Raw genomic sequence first — 17,750 nt, 5'->3', positions numbered from 1 at the left:
GGCCTTGCTCCCGAAGTAGGTACTTTGGGAGCAATGGAAGGCAATTTTTCCCCCTACCACCAAAGGGGCAGATGTATTCTGGAGGTCCGCAGGGCCCACTGTTTGTTGTACAGTGTGGTATGACTGGTACTTGTGATGGCGATGGTACTGTAGTTGCAGCATATGCGGACGTCACCCTAACGGGTTGTAATCGTTCAAATTTACATTTAGCCTCTTGGTAAGTCAACCGCTCCAGGGTCTTTTAGCCCATAATTTTCCACTCCTTTTGGAGTATTGTACTGTCTGGCGAGCAGGGGGGAGTGCTGCTCCCCACAGTTGATAAAAGTGGGAGGAGGCACACAGGGAGTATCTGAATGCAGTGGACATTCGCAGTCTTTACATGTAGCGTTGGAAGTGCAGCAGGAAGAAATGTGCCCGAATTTCCAGCACTTAGAAGCCTCACATAGGGGAGGGACGTATGGTTTAACATCACAGCGGTAAACCATCACCTTGACCTTTTAAGGCAATGAATCACCCTCAAAGGCCAAGATGACGGAACTGGTAGCAACTCTGTTGTCTTTGGGTCCCCCTGTAAACACACCCGATGAAATGAATATAGATCGGCATGGAGCTCGTCATCAGACTGCAAGAGGAGGTCGTGATGGAAACTAACCCCCTGGACCATGTTGAGGTTTTTATGAGGAGTGGCGGAAACAGGAATATCACCCAGCTAGTCACAAGCGATTAACACCCGGGACTGGTCTGGGGATGCTGTCTGAATCAAGACTGCACCACTTCTCATCTTGGACAGCACTGTCACTTCCCCAAACTTATCCTCAAGACATTCAACAAAAAACTGAGGCTTCATAGGTAGAAAGGAGTCCACATCCATTCTGCAACAGACTAAATACCGAAGCGAATATGGCTCTTCTTTCTGTAGCCCTACATTCCTCCCATGGTGTAGCACGGGAGGGAAACGATTTAGGGTCTTATCTGTCAGCATTGTACTCGATCTTGCCCTTCTTAGAGACTGATGGCAGCGTACTGTCACCAGCAAGAGATGACTTAGTCCGCTTCATTGCAGGTCATCCGCCCTGATGCCACCCACTCTGATCAGGGGCTCTCCCCACGGGTCCCACCCGGCCACAGCAAAGGACACCTGACATGATGGCCGTTGCCGGGAGTCCTGATGCCTCAGGAAGACAGGCACCTACTCTTTGGCATATGTGGCGAGTTTACACCTCGGATATCAGCAGTGCAATCCCTGTGTTGTCAAGGGGCTACCACCAAATGGGTACAAGATGGCCCCACCACAATGGACTGGCTACTGCACTGGATACTGGGCACAGAGAAATCCAATACTATCATGGGTGCAAAAGAGGACAGGAGACAACAGGAGAAGATGACATACCCCAGAAAGTGTCTTCACCCAACTAGTTGAATTGCAGGTGGAGAAGCAAAGCCATGACAAGAGTTTCAGGAGATTGAATCTAACGGTACGATGGGTAACTCGTGCACTATGTAAGGTGTCCTTCCCCATATGGCCCTTTTAGTTGCCTCTTACGACAGGCAGGGATACCTTGGGACTATTCTAACCCCCAGACCTGCAGGGGGGTACTGCATGCATTGTTTCGGTTTTAACCCTCTGAGTACCCCATCCAACTGAAAAGTGGCCAGTGCATCTTTTATTTGAACGGTATTTACGTGTAACAGTAATAGCCCAAGGACCATAAAGGCTGTCTTCTTCCGGTCCTCCAGCATTACCTACACTTCGTGATAACCCCTCTTCAAATCCAATGTTGAAAAATATTTACACCAATCCAAGTTGTTCAGAGTCACTGTTAAGTTCGGAATGTGATACATGTCGCTAAAAGTTTTTGCAGTAAAGAATCAATAATCACAACAAAATCATTTTTTAGTGTCATCTGGTGATTTTTTTTTATTACAGGACAAGGACCATGGGTACACCCCATGAACCATTACTATGTTCAGTAATCCCCATCAGCCAGATGATCAATGAACTCTTCCATCAACAGGTGTAGACATCCCAGGGCCCTGTACTGTTTCCTACACATCAGAACATTGTTGCCTGTTGTGGTATTCTATGCTGCATGACTGGTGTTGCTGTTACTGGATCACTCAGATTAAATAAACAATATCATGAGAAGGAAAGTTTTTACTCACCGTACAGCGGAGATGCCGAGTCGCCAATAGACACAACAAAAAGGTTTTCACACTTGAAGCTTTCAGCCAATGGCCTTTGTCAACAACCACACACACACACACACACACACACACACACACACACACACACACACACACACACGACTGCAGCCACAGGCAACTGAAACTCAACTGCGAGCAACAGCACCAGTGCACGATGGGAGCAGCGACTGGGTGGCGGAAGGAGGAGGCTGGGGTGGGGTGGGGAGGAGAGGGGAGGGATAGTACGGTGGGGGTGGCGGACAGTGAAGTGCTGCAGGTTGGGCAGCGGGCAGGGGAGAGGATGGGGAGGGGAAGTAGCGTTAAAGAAGAGAAATAGACAGAAATAAATATAAGAAAAGACTGGGTGTGGTGGTTTAATGACAGCTGTGTAGTGCTGGAGTGGGAGCAAGGGAAGGAGCTGGATGGGTGAGGACAGCGACTAACGAAGGTTGAGGCCTGGAGGGTTATGGGAATGGCTCAACAACAAACTCTACTTCCCTTGCCAGAATGAGATTTTCACTCTGCAGTGGAGTGTGCGCTGATATGAAACTTCCTGGCAGATTAAAACTGTGTTCCCGACCGAGACTCGAACTCGGGACCTTTGCCTTTCGCGGGCAAGCGCTCTACCATCTGAGCTACCGAAGCACGACTCACGCCCGGTACTCACAGCTTTACTTCTGCCAGTACCGCATCTCCTGCCTTCCAAACTTTACAGAAGCTCTCCTGCGCAGGAGAGCTTCTGTAAAGTTTGGAAGGCAGGAGATGCGGTACTGGCAGAAGTAAAGCTGTGAGTACCGGGCGTGAGTCGTGCTTCGGTAGCTCAGATGGTAGAGCGCTTGCCCGCGAAAGGCAAAGGTCCCGAGTTCGAGTCTCGGTCGGGAACACAGTTTTAATCTGCCAGGAAGTTTCATATCAGCGCACACTCCGCTGCAGAGTGAAAATCTCATTCTGGAAACATCCCCCAGGCTGTGGCTAAGCCATGTCTCCGCAATATCCTTTCTTTCAGGAGTGCTAGTTCTGCAAGGTTTGCAGGAGAGCTTCTGTAAAGTTTGGAAGGTAGGAGACGCGGTACTGGCAGAAGTAAAGCTGTGAGTACCGGGCGTGAGTCGTGCTTCGGTAGCTCAGATGGTAGAGCGCTTGCCCGCGCAAGGCAAAGGTCCCGAGTTCGAGTCTCGGTCGGGAACACAGTTTTAATCTGCCAGGAAGTTTCTACTTCCCTTGGTATGTTTGTGCCAACACTAACGAAACTAGCTTCACTGTATCTTGCTGTATGCTATCATATGAATTTATCATTAGCATACATGTTCTCAGTTCATTTGGTACCAACCGAATGATTGGCGAACCTTGCGGCATTGTTTTGCTTGCAGTCGTTGCCCCCAGTGGAAACAACATCCCATCGAGTTCAATTGTATATTGCAAACGGTCAATTTTTGCATGATGTTTATCAAGAAAGTCAATTCCAAGGATCGCACAGTACCCTTCACCAACATGTAGCAACACTTCTATAGGCTTCCCAAAACTTTACTTTATTTTGCCACCAATTGACTGCATTAATTTTTAATATATTATTATGTGATCCAGATTTTAGCCTTCGGCCATTTTCCAATACAAAAACTTATTTATGTGCCAAAACACATAGAAGCCAAAGAAGGAATACAAGTCCTTTTGACATACAAATTTTTATACTTGAAAATGCCCTAAGGCTGAAATCTGGATAGTATAACAATAACATAAAAAATGTTACAGTCATATAGGGCACCATCATTCACAAAAATTAACCAAGACTCTGGCTCCAGCCAGAATAAAAAAAATATATGAAAACTTTTAGTTCCAATGCTAAAGCTGAGCCATAATGTCCCCTAGGAACATCACGTCATTATCAACTACCTAACATAACCTACATTATAGAGACATCTGTCTCTTTTCTACCTAAGAGGTTCAAACATACGGTCGACACTTTAGCACCCGTGTCCACTGTTTATTATGCAAGCAAGCAGCATTCCACCTCAGCACACATTTGTGCAGTACTTTGTTTTACTTGGCATACCATCTGACAGTTGAGACACCCTCTTTTGCTTTTAATGAACACTTACCTCAGTGCTGTTTATCTCACCTTTTGCTTTGGCAGTTGTGTGTCTTTTGTCCTACTTCTCCATACCCATATCATTCTAGCTGGTGGCAATGTTCTTGGTGTGGTCCCATACGCTCACATCTTTAATGCTTTACCTCAGAAGAGGAAACACTATGGTCATTCTGTCCCCATGCAGCAATATCTATTTCCTGCCGGCATGTGGGGATCCTTACAGCAGTGGACAAACTACTTGGATTTTCTATCCTCACTGTTTTTTTACATGTCAATGTAAATACCCCTCAAACACATCTAAGGCCTATTTTCCACTTTTTACAAGATGACTGCCAGCCTCTGAATTCCATGTGAGCTCATAGATCTGTGTGTTAACTTTCCTAATCCTGTCAGAGAAGGACTCCACTGACTTGTTCGCCTGCTTAGCTCAGTGGAAACATGCTTGCCTCCGATGCAAGCAGGCCTGGGTTCGATTCCCGGCCAGGTTGGAGATTTTCTCCACTCATGGACTGGGTGTTGTGTTGTTATCATTTCATCCCCATCACCAGCACGCAAGTAGCCCAATGTGGCGTCAAATGAAATAAGACTTGCACTTGGCAGCCGAACCTCCCCAAATGGGACCTCCTGGCCAACGATGCCATACGCTCATTTCCATTTTTTTCCACTGACTTATCACGACAACCCACTGAGTTTCTCCCTAAAGAACCTCATGCTCTCACATTTGCAATAATGCAGACAAGTCAATTGGCCAACTCGAAAAATGTTTCTGCCTTACTAAGAGGCTCTTGGTACATAATATTTCTTTGCATCACCCACTAACTGTAATTTAGCCATATTTTTGTTAATAATGTATCATTCAACTCCTGTTCTGCTGCAATTCCCAGTAATGAAACTATCTGCTCTTTCAAAGATTCAACTATCTCGTGAAAATCACTGCACATGTTTTTGGCATTCATGTGACCTCTATCTGCTGTTATACAAGAAAAAAATGAGGAAACTTTACCAACAATGCACAGGCAAGAAACAATGTTAATTCTTGAAACACATCATGGCCCAACATGATTCTGTGCACTGCTGTGTCTTATGGCCAAAACATCTACATGTGCTATATACAGCCTACATACAGAGCAATTTGTATCCAGTCAAATTACAATACGGGCAACACACTGGTCAAAAGCAAACTTCCTTAAAACTGCCATGGAACCAAGACAGGTCCGCAGGTTCCTATGGTTTAACAAATGACACTTTTGAATTCACGTGACAATCACAATGCACCACCGGGCCCGTAAACAAACAAAACATAAAAAGACCAATAAAAATGGGCACTCAACAAACCACACAGTGGCAAATTGCAAAATTTACAGATCAGTTCAACAATGAGCCAGACAGACAACGTTGGCTGCTGATGCCATAAATGTGCTGCTGTGGTACCCGACAGACATCTCTACGCTGGTGACCAATTACTGTCACCAAATATAAAGGGCTGGAGTTGTCACCTCTATGTTGCCAGTATGGAATAGAATGGAGAGTGATGATGATCTGTCGAACCCCTCAAGGGACTAATGATATATTGTTACCAGAAAAGATATTATTATTCACAGATACACAATGATCTTGCTTCACAGTTTCCAGTAGCTGGCTGAGCCGAAGTGAGCCAGCCTCACCAATATGTGCTGATACCAGCACATCTTGTAGCATTGGCTGCCGCAGCAAGGGAGGTGCATACTCAATGCTCCCACAACATTAGTCAGCTAGCTGCAGGTCAATCGGTGTTGCCTGTGCTGCCTCTGGTGGCCAGCATGGTGCTCTTTTTCACACGGCAGACTGCATCCCATAAAGGCAACCATCAGCTCTGCAGGACGTGGCCTTCGTCACAAAGTGGTACGTCATGGTCCCTCAGTGAGGTAATGGCCAGTGGTGCCAACGTCAGCTCACAGAGACAGGTTGGAAGGCAGAAGCTACTGCACTTCTCCAGATTAATGATACTTCAGCAGGTCACCTGGTACCATCTGCTAAGCCCCCAGGGGATCTGGTTGTAGGAGAGACATAAATCCTCATCAATGAAGGCAGAAGCAAGGTGGTAGTAACCGACGGCAGCAAACAGCTTCAGCCCAAGCTGGCAGTTGTACCATCAATCATTATCATCTAAGCAAGCTGCAGAGTGTCATAGGTTCCACCCTGGGACTGGTTAGCTGCAAATGAGAACTAAGCTGGTATTTGTAAGTGTCAGTCTACACTAATGACGACGACATCACATGGCAAGAATGACCAAATGTGTTCTAGTTTTCTGAACCCATCAGCACTCTACACTGACTGTGTGCTGAAAGCTTAGTCACTGTTACATCATTGTCCTTGGTCAAGAGAATGACGTTATACTCCCTTCTCCACAAGGTTGCTCTGCTGCTTCGGTACCTTGGTCCTCCAGCTTGGGCAGTGTGTAGCAATTGGCTTTGTGGCATGCAGTATTGACTGTTTTTCTGGGTTGTCATTCCAATTTCGATATTGTGTACTTGCTTGCCCCGACTTCCACACTGGCTCTGGCCGAGGAAACAATAAAATTTTCACAACTGCCCAGGATGTCATTCTGGGGTTCAACTGCTCTTTCAAATTCTTTGTTGTCCTGACAACTGCCGTCTCACCAGCAAACCTCAAGGTTTTTATTTCTGCTCTCCAAATTTTAATGCATTTCCCAAACCTCTCTTCACTTTCCTTCACAAATTGCTCAGCATACAAGGGGACTGTATTATACAGATTGCAATCCTCTCTCACTCCTTTCTGAAATGCTGCTTACCTTTCATGTCCTTCAACTCATTACTGCAGCCTGATTTCTATACAAGCTGTAGATAACCTATTGCTCCCTTTATTTTATCCCTGATATATTCAGAACTTCAAAGAGTGTTCCCCAGTCAACATTTTCAAAAGCTCTCTCTAAATCTATAAATGCTATGAAAGTACGTAAACCTATTCTCTAACCAATCTTCGAAGATACATCATAGGGTCAGCATTGCTTCATGTGTTCCTAAATTTGCCCAGCATCCAGACCGATCATCCCCGAGGTCTGCCTCTTCCAGTTATTCCATTCATCTGTAAATAATTTGTGTCATTATTTCACAAACGTGAATTACTAAACGATAGTTTTGTGATATTCACATCAATCAGCACTTGCCTTTCCTAAAATTGGAATTATCACATTTTTTCTTGTGAGTCTAAGGGTATTTTGTCAGTCTGACATCTTTCAATACCATACATTTTGTTACGGCTGCTTCTTACAAGGATTACAACCATTTCGAGGGATTTCATCTACTCCAGGGGTCTTTTTCAACTTCAAGCAGCGTCAGGGGAACACAAACACAAAAGGATTTAACTTTCAAAAGCTTTCAGAGCCAGTGGCTCCTTCTTCTGGCGGAAGATTTGAACAGGAAGGAAAAGGGGTGAAGGAAAAGGACTGGAGACGTTTAGGAAAAAGGGTACAGTCTATAAAAATCACCCAGAACCCCAGGTCAGGGAGATTTAGCAGACGGGGATGAGAAGGAAAGACTAATTCATCCTGTCCAATAAGTCTCCCCTGATATGGGGGTCCAGGGTGACTTTTCAAAATTGTACCCCTTTCCCCGAACCCTCTTCTTTCTCGTTCAACTCTTCCATCAGAAGGAGCCACTGGCTCCAAAAGCTTGTGAAAGTTAAATCCTTTAGTCTGTGTGTGTTCCCCTGCCACCGCTTGGTGAGCAGATTTTTTTATGTGTTCATTTACGTTACATTATGAATAATTTATTATTTTTGTTGTTAAATTATTCTCTAAGTATCTCATCTCCAAACTCATCTTCATCTACAAGAGTTGGTGTAAAAAATATGGAAACACCAAAAACACATCATATTCCTGTGCCTAATAGGGTGTAGGAAACCTGTTGGCATTGAAAACAGCTTCTAGCTCCATGGTTTCCAAGAGAATCTTAAAGCAATCTTCCTGCAAAATAGTGGCAAGTCCAGGTAACGATGACGGAGGTGGATAGGGATCAAGTACCTTTCTCACCAAAGTAGATCACAAAGGCTCAATAATATCATGATATGACAGTTGATCCTCATATTCACAAAAGCAGCCATGGACAATGCAAGCTATGTGAACATGAGTCTTGTCTTGGAACACAGTATCACCACTGGTGGACAAACACTGTAGCGTGGACTGGATGTGATTATCCAAAATGGCCAACTAACCCATGGCAGTACTGCGAACTTACATAGTAACCATAGGTCTCATGGAATACCACGATATTGCTGCCCAAATCATCACCAAACCCCCGCAATATTTCAATCTTTGGATGTAAATTCAACCAGAAGTTGGAAACAGTCAAACAAGACTCATCAGACCAAAAGACTTTCTTCCATCGCTCCGCAGTCCAGCTTTTATGACTTTGGCACCATGTTTTCCTGTTATTGGCATTTGCATCAGTGATAAGTGGTTTTGGAATTCAAGCTCACCCTGCAGTTCCATTCTTCTGGTGGTCCCTTTGTGTTTTGGTGCTGACAGAATTCCCAAGTGGGACATTCAGCTCTACAGTGACTTTTGCAGGTGTTGACTTCTTATTTTTTGCCTGTCCTCTTCAATGACTATCCATCACGATCGCTCAACACATTCACATTGTTTCTTATGGATGATGTTTTTCCGCTTTCCCTGTATGTGACATGAATTTTCGACACAGTGCCTCTTAAAACACCAAACACTATTTACTTACAAAAACTCCCGCCAAGCGGGCACCAGCAATTTGCCCATGTTCAAATTCACTTAGCTCTGACCTAATGCACTCACAATCACAGAGAATACTGTTCTCACTATGACAGACACTTGCAAAGCAGTGAGGAAATTGCACAAGTGAAACTCTCAGTCAAATACAGGGTGGCGCACAAAATGTGTTAGCAATTGTTTCTTTCACAATTTACGACGCACATAAGATATCCTGCTGGGATCTCTACAGCAGTACCAGCAGAGCTTGGAAAAACAAATGAGTTACAAAATGACGTGTAATTCACGATACTGCTGCTCGGAGACTGGTAAGCAGCAATGGCTGACAATGGAAGACTGATGACACAGCAACGATCGGCAATTGTGTTACTTTTTCATGAAACGAAAAGCCTTGTTGTGACTCAGAGTCGTTTCCGACAACAGTTTAACATACAATGGGTCCCTTGCAAGAAGACCATCCACAGGTTGTACGATAAATTTGTACAGGAAGGAACAGTAATGGAAGTGACGCGACCTCGGCCTAAGCCTGTTTGTTTGCCGGAGAATATTGAAGCGGTACGAGTTGCTGTACAGAGAAGTCCCAGGAAATCGTGTAGAAAGGCATCAGTGCAACTGGGAATATCCAGACGCTCTGTTCAACGCATTCTTAAAAGTGACCTCCATATGAACCCATACAAGATGACCTGTACACAGAAGCTCACTGAAGAACACAAGCAGCAGAGACTACTGTTTGCTCAGTGGGCGGAGGATAGGGAAGAAACTCTCAGCAACGTTTGGTTTTCAGATGAGGCGCATTTTCATTTAGATGGTGTGGTTAACAAACAAAATGTACACTTTGGGCCACTGAAAACACACAAGTGCTTCATGAACGACAACATTATGCTCCGAGAATTACAGCGTGGGCAGCAATTTCCAGTCACGGACTTATTGGACCCTTTTTCTTTGAAGAAACTGTGAACAGCGAGCATTATTTGAGCCTGCTTCGCAATAGCTTCATTACACAGCTTCTTGCTACTGCCTTGCCATTCAACATGCAGTGGTTCATGCAAGATGGAGCAAGGCCACATACTGCAAACACTGTGTTGGAGTTTTTACACGAGCATTTCGACATGCGGATCATTTCACTCAGGTTTCCAGGTTGCTTCAATGATGGACAAAATTGCCCCCCCAATAGTCCAGACCTCAACCCATGTGACTTTTTTCTTTGGGGGTACCTAAAGGAAAAAATTTTCCCCAAAATGTCCACGTGATTTAATGGAGCTCAGAAGACTTATTCTTAAAGCTTGCAGTAAAATTACGGAAGACATGTGCCGTAGGGTAATCACTAACTTCAGTGTTCGTTTGAAGGGAGTTAGGAAACAAAATGGTGGACATATTGAGCATGTGCTGAGTAAGAACAAATCTCCATGGACGGCTCTTCATTGTAGTATATGTTCCTTTCTGATTGTATTGACAAAGTTAATATTCAAAAACAAAATGGTAACACATTTCGTGCGCCACCCTGTGCAACCACACAAACTGCAAGCTTAGCCAGCATCTGCAGTTATGTTCATGCGTGGTATACAATCACTGTAAAGAAACTTCTAAAGGAAAAGAGATAACTGCATAATAGATGTAAAGCTAAGTGTAGGGCTATAGATAGTGACATACTGAATGAAACGTGTTTGGCTGCGAAGAGAGTAATGCATGAAGTCTTCAATGACTACCGCAGCAGAATATTATCAAGGGATTTTTCACAGAACGCAAAGAAATTCTGGTCATATGTAAAGGCTGGTAGTGTCACCAAAGTTAGTGTCCAGTCCCTACCAAATGAGACAGGAATAGAAATTGAGGGTAGCAAAGCGAAAGCTGAAATGCTTAACCCAATTTTCAAACGTTCCTTTACGAAAGAAAACCCCGGAGAATTGCCCCAATTTAATCCTAGTACCACTGACAAGATGAATGAAACAAGTATTAGTGTCAGTAGTGCTGGGAAACAGCAGAAACTGAACAAAGCCCCAGGCCGCGATGGAGCCCCTGTCAGATTCTATACTGAATTTGCAGCCGAGTTAGCCCTTTTTCTAACTAATCTATCACAGAGCCCACTAACAAAAACTGTGCCCAGTTCTTGGAAAAAAGCACAGGTCACACCTGTCTACAAGAAGGGTACTAGAAGTGATCCACAAACTACCGTGCTGTATTCTCAACATCAATTTGTTATGGAATCTTAGAACATATTCTAAGGTCATACATAATGAGTATCTTGAACAGAATGACCTCCTCTGTGCCACTCAGCGTGCCTTTCAAAAAATATTGATCACGTAAAACCTAACTTGCACTTTTCTCACACTACATACTGAAAGCTTTGGATCAATGCAACCAGATAAATGGAGTATTTCCTCATTTCTGAAAAGCATTTGACTCAGTACTGCACCTACATTTATTGTCAAAAGTATGATCATATGGGGCAGCAAGTGAAATTTGTGACTGAATTGAGGACTTTTTGATAGGGAGGACACCGCATGTACCTTGGATAGTGTGTCACTGCCAGATGCAGAAGTAACTTCGGGTGTGCCCCAAGGAAGTGTGCTGGGACCTTTGCTGTTTGTATTGCTTATTACTGACCTTGCAGACAATATTAATAGTAAAATCAGGCTCTTTGCAGATGTCTATAATGAAGTACTCTCTGAAAGGAGATGCATAAATATTCAGTCAGATCTTGATACAATTTCAAAGTGGTTGAGAGACTGGCAACTTGCTCTAAATGTTAAGAAATGTAAAATTCTGCACTTCACAAAATGGAAAAAAACCTGTAGTATCCCATGACTATAATATCAACGAGTACTGTTGGAATCAGCCAACTCGTACAAATACCTGGATGTAACAATTTGTAGGGATATGGAATGAAATGATCACATAGGTTCAGTTGTGGGTAAAGCAGGTGGTAGACTTTCGGTTTATTGGTAGAATACTCGCCAAGCGCAATCTGTCTACAAAAGAGATGGCTTACAAATCACTCGTGTGACCATTTCTACAATATTGCTCAAGTGTGTGGGACCCATACCAGATATGAACAACAGGGGATACTGAAGTTTGTTTAATCCATGGGAGAGTATCACCGAGATACTGAAGGATCTGAACTGGCAGACTAAGCCTCTATGCTGACAAAGTCTATTAAAGTTCCGAGAATCGGCTTCAAATAAATGATTACTCTAGGGTCATACTACAACCACCTACATATCATTCACGTAGGGATCATGAGGATAAGATTAGAATTACTGTGTGCACAGAGGCACACAATCATTCTGCCCACACTCCATACCTGAATGGAACAGGAAAGAACCCTAATAACTGGTTCAATGGGATAAACCCTCTGTGATGCACCTCACAGTGCTTTGTATGTAGATTTCTCATGTAGTTTCCATATTTTTGTCCAACTTCTGTGCATCTTACCCCATTTTTGGAAACTGTCTTCAAATATATCTCCCTTGTATAGCCCTCTATATATACCTCTCACCTTTCCTCCTTTGCTTAATACTGGCTTGTAAGTTGAGCCACTGATATTCATGCTGTCATTTCTCCACTCTCGAAAGGTCTTTAATTTTCCTGTAGGCAGCATCTATCTTTCCCCCAGTCTTCCATGTTTCTACAACTTTGCAATTGTCCTCTAACCATGCCTGTTCAACCATTTTGCACTTCCTGTCACTCATTTACAAGACATCATTTGCACCTTTTTATATTTTCCCTTTTTATCAGTTAAATTCAGTGTCTCCTGATTTTTCCAAGGATTTCTACTAGTTCTCATCTTTTTCCTTTTTTATCCTCTGCTAATTTCAGTACTTCATCTGATACAGTTATCTATTAATTACCTACAGTATTTCTTCCTCCTTTTTTTTTTTGTCAGTCATTGTTTAATGGTCTCTCTCAAACTCCCAACCATCTCTTGTTCATTCCCAGGTGCCATATCCATTTCCTGCCTTTCTGCAATTTCTTCAGTTTTTCTCAGAGTCAAGGAAATGTTTTCCAGTCCGGTTTCAAATTCTGTGTAGTGTTTAGTAATATAAACCTTCCGAAATCTCCAGCTCACTTCCAACCCAGAGCCTTCTTCCACAATTCTTAAACCAAGTGTTTGCGTTAGTTAAAATACGGTCAGTGCAAAAGTGTGATTAACGGAAGCCATTCATAGTGCCAGGCTAACTACCAACCTTCCAACTTAACCTATGACTTTGTCTACATTACTAATCACAAAGTCATAGACAACTAAGATTACATACTCACATTCTTCGGCTTTGCCAACTCAAAATCAAACTGTCATCTTTGAACCTGACCTATACCACTATCACCACAACAACATTCCAAAAAATAATATAGATTCAAAAATATTGTCAATGTTCTGTTAAATCTCTTCCTGTTTCAGCACACAAGTCCACATCAATAAATTACAGGACAAAGCAGCCATCCACTAATGGTAGGTTCTGTTGACCTCAATATATTACCAGGGGCCTGCCCCTCATTACTTTCTCCCAGTCCATATCATCCAACTATTGAACACCAGTCCCCAGTCACAAATGTTTGTCTCCCTTAACTACCTGAATGACTTTTTACTTTATCGTACAATGTTTCCTCTTTTCACCATCTGCATTGACTTAGGTTTGCTTCATGTCTACCTTGGCTACAATAACACCTTTGCTATCTTGTTCATAGTAGCTTACCCACATTCTTATTCATTATCAGGCTTCAACTGTATTAGCCCTATTTGGTTTTGTATTTATAGCCCCATACACATTGCCTGAGAGTCCTATTTTTGCCACTGCATTTCACTAATTCCCACAACATCTAATTTTACCAACTTTATTAGTAACCCCGACTTGGAATTTTTAACAGGACAATATTTTACCCCACATATTTTATCCTAGACGATGCCATTAAGCCATACAAAAGACCTGCATGTTCTCAGGAACGAACAACTACTTTAGTATTCACTTTTGACCATTTAATACACAACTGCAAACCAATACATACAACAAATATTAATAAAGGGTCTCGGGAAGCACTGTGATTAATATCAACAACTGAAACAATTCAGAGGCTCTACACAGACAAGCTGGTCTGCTCAAAGCCCGATGTTCGCAGTAGCCACACCGAACCCCCACCCCCTAGCTCTCAGGGAAACGGAGAAGAAAGCAGTTTAGTCAGGTGTTTATATTTAAATAATGTTTATTCTTTTTTACAGTATTTTAGTAAGAGAACAAATTTTCAACAGGCTCGAAAGTAGAGCTTTTTTATGGCTTCTTACAAGTCGCCATCAGTGATTCAGACGCCCTTGGTTTTATACATGAATATACTATTTTTGTATTTAACAGACATGTGCGATACTGTTGTGCTGAATGGTCAATGGGCGAATAAACAGTTCCCAAAATCAGATCAATCTAGATAGGCCAAGATATGAACTAATCAAGACCCATGGCAGCTTACCAATAATGGCCATGGGACTTTTATTGCGCTACCAAATAATATTCATAACATGCGAACGGGTTCGTCTAACGAAAAAAATGTTGAGCGATTTAAAGGATCTACTGTTCACTGCGTATGAATTCTTTTCTAGCGACGGAACTTTATTACCTAACTTGAAACCATGACAACAGCAACAATACTCATAAATTAATACTAACATTACGTCCATCTGTCATCGTATTATTACTGTAGAGTAATCCAGGCACGCATCCAAGTCCTAAGTTGACAATAACATAGCAGTGGCTACAGATGGCAGTAACCAATAATTGTAATATTTTAAAAAATCTAGCATTCAAATATAAACGTGTAAAATATCAAAACTTACACTCGCTGGAGTTATCCTGCAAAACATCCGGAGAAGATTTCACCTGCAAAACCATTCGTGGGCTAAACAGCTGATCGTTTGAATAATAATAAGTCTTGGGGTTGTATTTTGAATTATGTTTTTCCTACCTCAAAACCATGAACGAACAAACCAATAGATTCTTCCAATCCAAATACTTTAATATATGTGGGCAGTTTTTGTTTCAAGACGTATCCACTATCCTTCACCACATCAATCGCCTTACCCACCAACTCCATGCTAATAGCTTCGTAGTTCGTATGCTACTCAAACTTGGCGGGAGCCAGAAGCACACGAGTTCACGTTGGAACTCTGACATCCGAATGATATACTCTATGACCCATCGATTACGATGTGTACCACAGTCTAGGCCCGTCCACACGCAACGATCTGTCTGCGCAAATGTCTGCGCACATCACATCTGCGCAGACAGATCGTTGCGTGTGAACAGAAGATTTGCACCAGCCTGAGGTGTGTGCAAACCTGGAAGTTGGAGTTGGAGGTTTGAGCGAAACCTCTCAAATCTGTCGGTTCAAACCACATCTGCGCAGACAAGTTGGAGCGTGTGGACAGGAGATCGTCGCAAATCTGGCGCGAAACAGCTGTTTGCTCAGTCTAGTGTTTGTATTTGTGTGCACAGGGCGTTAAAATGGCTGATACTCGTCAGTGTTCTCGAGAGTTTGTAAGTGAATTCATTGAAATATACAGAAACCACCCATGTTTGTGGAAGATTAAAAGTAAAGAATATAGTGACCGAGACAAAAAGACAGCAGCATACAATGCTCTAATTGAAAAATTGCGGGCAGTTGGCGCCTCGGCAAACAGAGAAACGGTAATAAAAAAATAATTTCGTTGCGAACTGGCGAAATTATTTGCGGATGGATGTCGAAACTTATAATTATCTCTTAAAGCATGTAACCCCTCATATTATGAGAAAAAGACTTGTATGAGAAGGGAAATTTCTCCTCATGAACGCCTGGCAGTAACATTAAGATTCCTAGCAACAGGAAGGAGCTACAATGATTTGGAATTTTCATCTGCAATATCGAAACAAGCATTGAGTGAAATAATACCCAACACATGTGAAGCTATTTACGCTTTCCTGAAAGATGAGTTCATGAAGGCAAGTCAAGTAAATTAGTCTGTCAGCGAACTGTTTACCGAAAAGAGTTATCCAAAGTTCAGAAATCTAGAAGATCTGGTGTAGGAGTAGATCAAGTATACCAGCCAACGTTATGGTATTTTGATCTACTTGGCTTTCTTAGTGATCAAGAAACGCCAAGACCAAGCAGGAGTACAATTGAAGATGAAATTGGAGTGCCAATGTCCGAGGAAATGGAACACGAGGTTATGTAAAACAAAACAGGTTCGCCCTGCAACTCTCACAGTAAATTTACGTGACAAAACTGCTTTCGCTTTAGCAGCCACTGTCTGCACCATTTTGACCGCTTTCTCTGTTTCCTGCGGTTGGTCTGAATGTTTTTTGCAACACAAGTTGCGAACACAGACCACAACAGAACTTCCTCCATTTCTATTTTTCAAAATAACTGAATTAAATTTTGACGTTTTCGGGGAGCGTAGTCGCTTGCCACCGATATTTCTTTTCTACACCGACAGATGGCGGGCGAGTAGTAGATTGGGGTTTGTGTCGTGTGAACACACCACATTTGCAGCGATCTTTTGCATGTACAGACATCTGCGCCGATGTCTGCGCAGACAGATCGTTGCGTGTGGACCGGGCTTTATATTAGACTGTGATGTGTACTGAAATATAAATTCCAAACTGGCAATGTTATTTAACCGTAAAATATGTGTTCATGTTACCAAAACGAATATGTTGTACTCATCAAGTCATTTCCCAAGTGAATTTTATACAAATGATGAAACAGGATCAATAGCTAGTTACTTACGCGTTCCATTGATTAATCTCACAGAAACCGTTATGATGTGGAACGTGTCAAGTGCAAAAGAAAGCTTAAAATTTTTATTACCTATCCCATTCCCTTAATTGGCACAAGATGAATTTATTACACATATAGATTTATTTATTCCTATTGAAGAATTCATGTGTGGTACAGAACAAGTTCTCAAGGGGATATAATTTATTTTTGAAACTATTACTGTGTCTTCAGACATTTTATTTCATCTGGTAATTTATCGAAAAGTTTTATAGTAATATATTTTACCCCTTTCTGTGCCAAAGACAGGTTAAGTAGAGGATAGTGTAAATCTTTCTTTCTTCTGGTATTATAATCACGAATGTAATTGATGTTTTTAAACTGGTCCATGTTATTGAAAACAAATTTCATTACGGTGCTGAGTAAATATACTGTAATGCTGTTGTAAGAAATCAAAACCTTTTAAACAGATGCCAGAAAGGTATGCGACTATACCCACACATTGTTCTAATCACTTTCTTTAGAGCAGTGAATACATTTTGCCTAAGTTTTGAGTTACCCCAAAATATTATTCCATATTACATCAGAGAGCGAAAGTATGAAAATATTTTATCTTGCTAATTTCTATATCCTCAAAATTAGCAATCATTCTGATTGCAAAACTTGCTTAACCTAGTCGCTTTTGGAGATCCAAAATTATGAATTTTCCAACTAAGATTCTCATCTATAGGTACACTCAAAAATTTAGTATGACCTACCCTGGCTACTGACTTTTGTTTATGAGTTATGTTTATTGAAGGAAATGTTCTCCTTGCAGCAGAAAATTGGATGTATTGTGCAATATGTACAGGCTGTTTCAAAAATGACCGGTATATTTGAAACGGCAATAAAAACTAAACGAGCAGCGATGGAAATACACCGTTTGTTGCAATATGCTTGGGACAACAGTACATTTTCAGGCGGACAAACTTTCGAAATTACAGTAGTTACAATTTTCAACAACAGATGGCG

At 42.2% G+C, this 17,750-nt stretch overlaps 1 protein-coding gene across 2 annotated transcripts in view; it reads right to left on the bottom strand.

Moving 5' to 3' along the window:
* Window positions 1-15,125, bottom strand: part of LOC126416226 (uncharacterized) — a 126,264-nt gene extending 111,139 nt beyond the window's left edge. Inside the window, exons 1-2 of one of the 2 annotated variants that reach the window (XM_050083830.1) lie at window positions 14,952-15,125; window positions 14,830-14,866 (exon numbers count right to left, since the gene is read on the bottom strand). In XM_050083830.1, the coding sequence (XP_049939787.1) occupies window positions 14,830-14,866; window positions 14,952-15,080 (166 nt within the window). In that variant the 5' untranslated portion in view covers window positions 15,081-15,125. Of the gene's footprint in view, window positions 1-14,823; window positions 14,867-14,951 lie in introns of both variants that reach the window. The other variant, XM_050083829.1, reaches the window with a different exon arrangement.
* Window positions 15,126-17,750: the final 2,625 nt, after the last annotated feature.

Source organism: Schistocerca serialis, chromosome 8 (genome assembly GCF_023864345.2).
Source record: "Schistocerca serialis cubense isolate TAMUIC-IGC-003099 chromosome 8, iqSchSeri2.2, whole genome shotgun sequence".
Taxonomy (NCBI): Eukaryota; Metazoa; Arthropoda; class Insecta; order Orthoptera; family Acrididae; genus Schistocerca; species Schistocerca serialis.
Note: the sequence above shows the minus strand (reverse complement) of the source record. Positions and strands in the feature narration are given on the sequence as shown.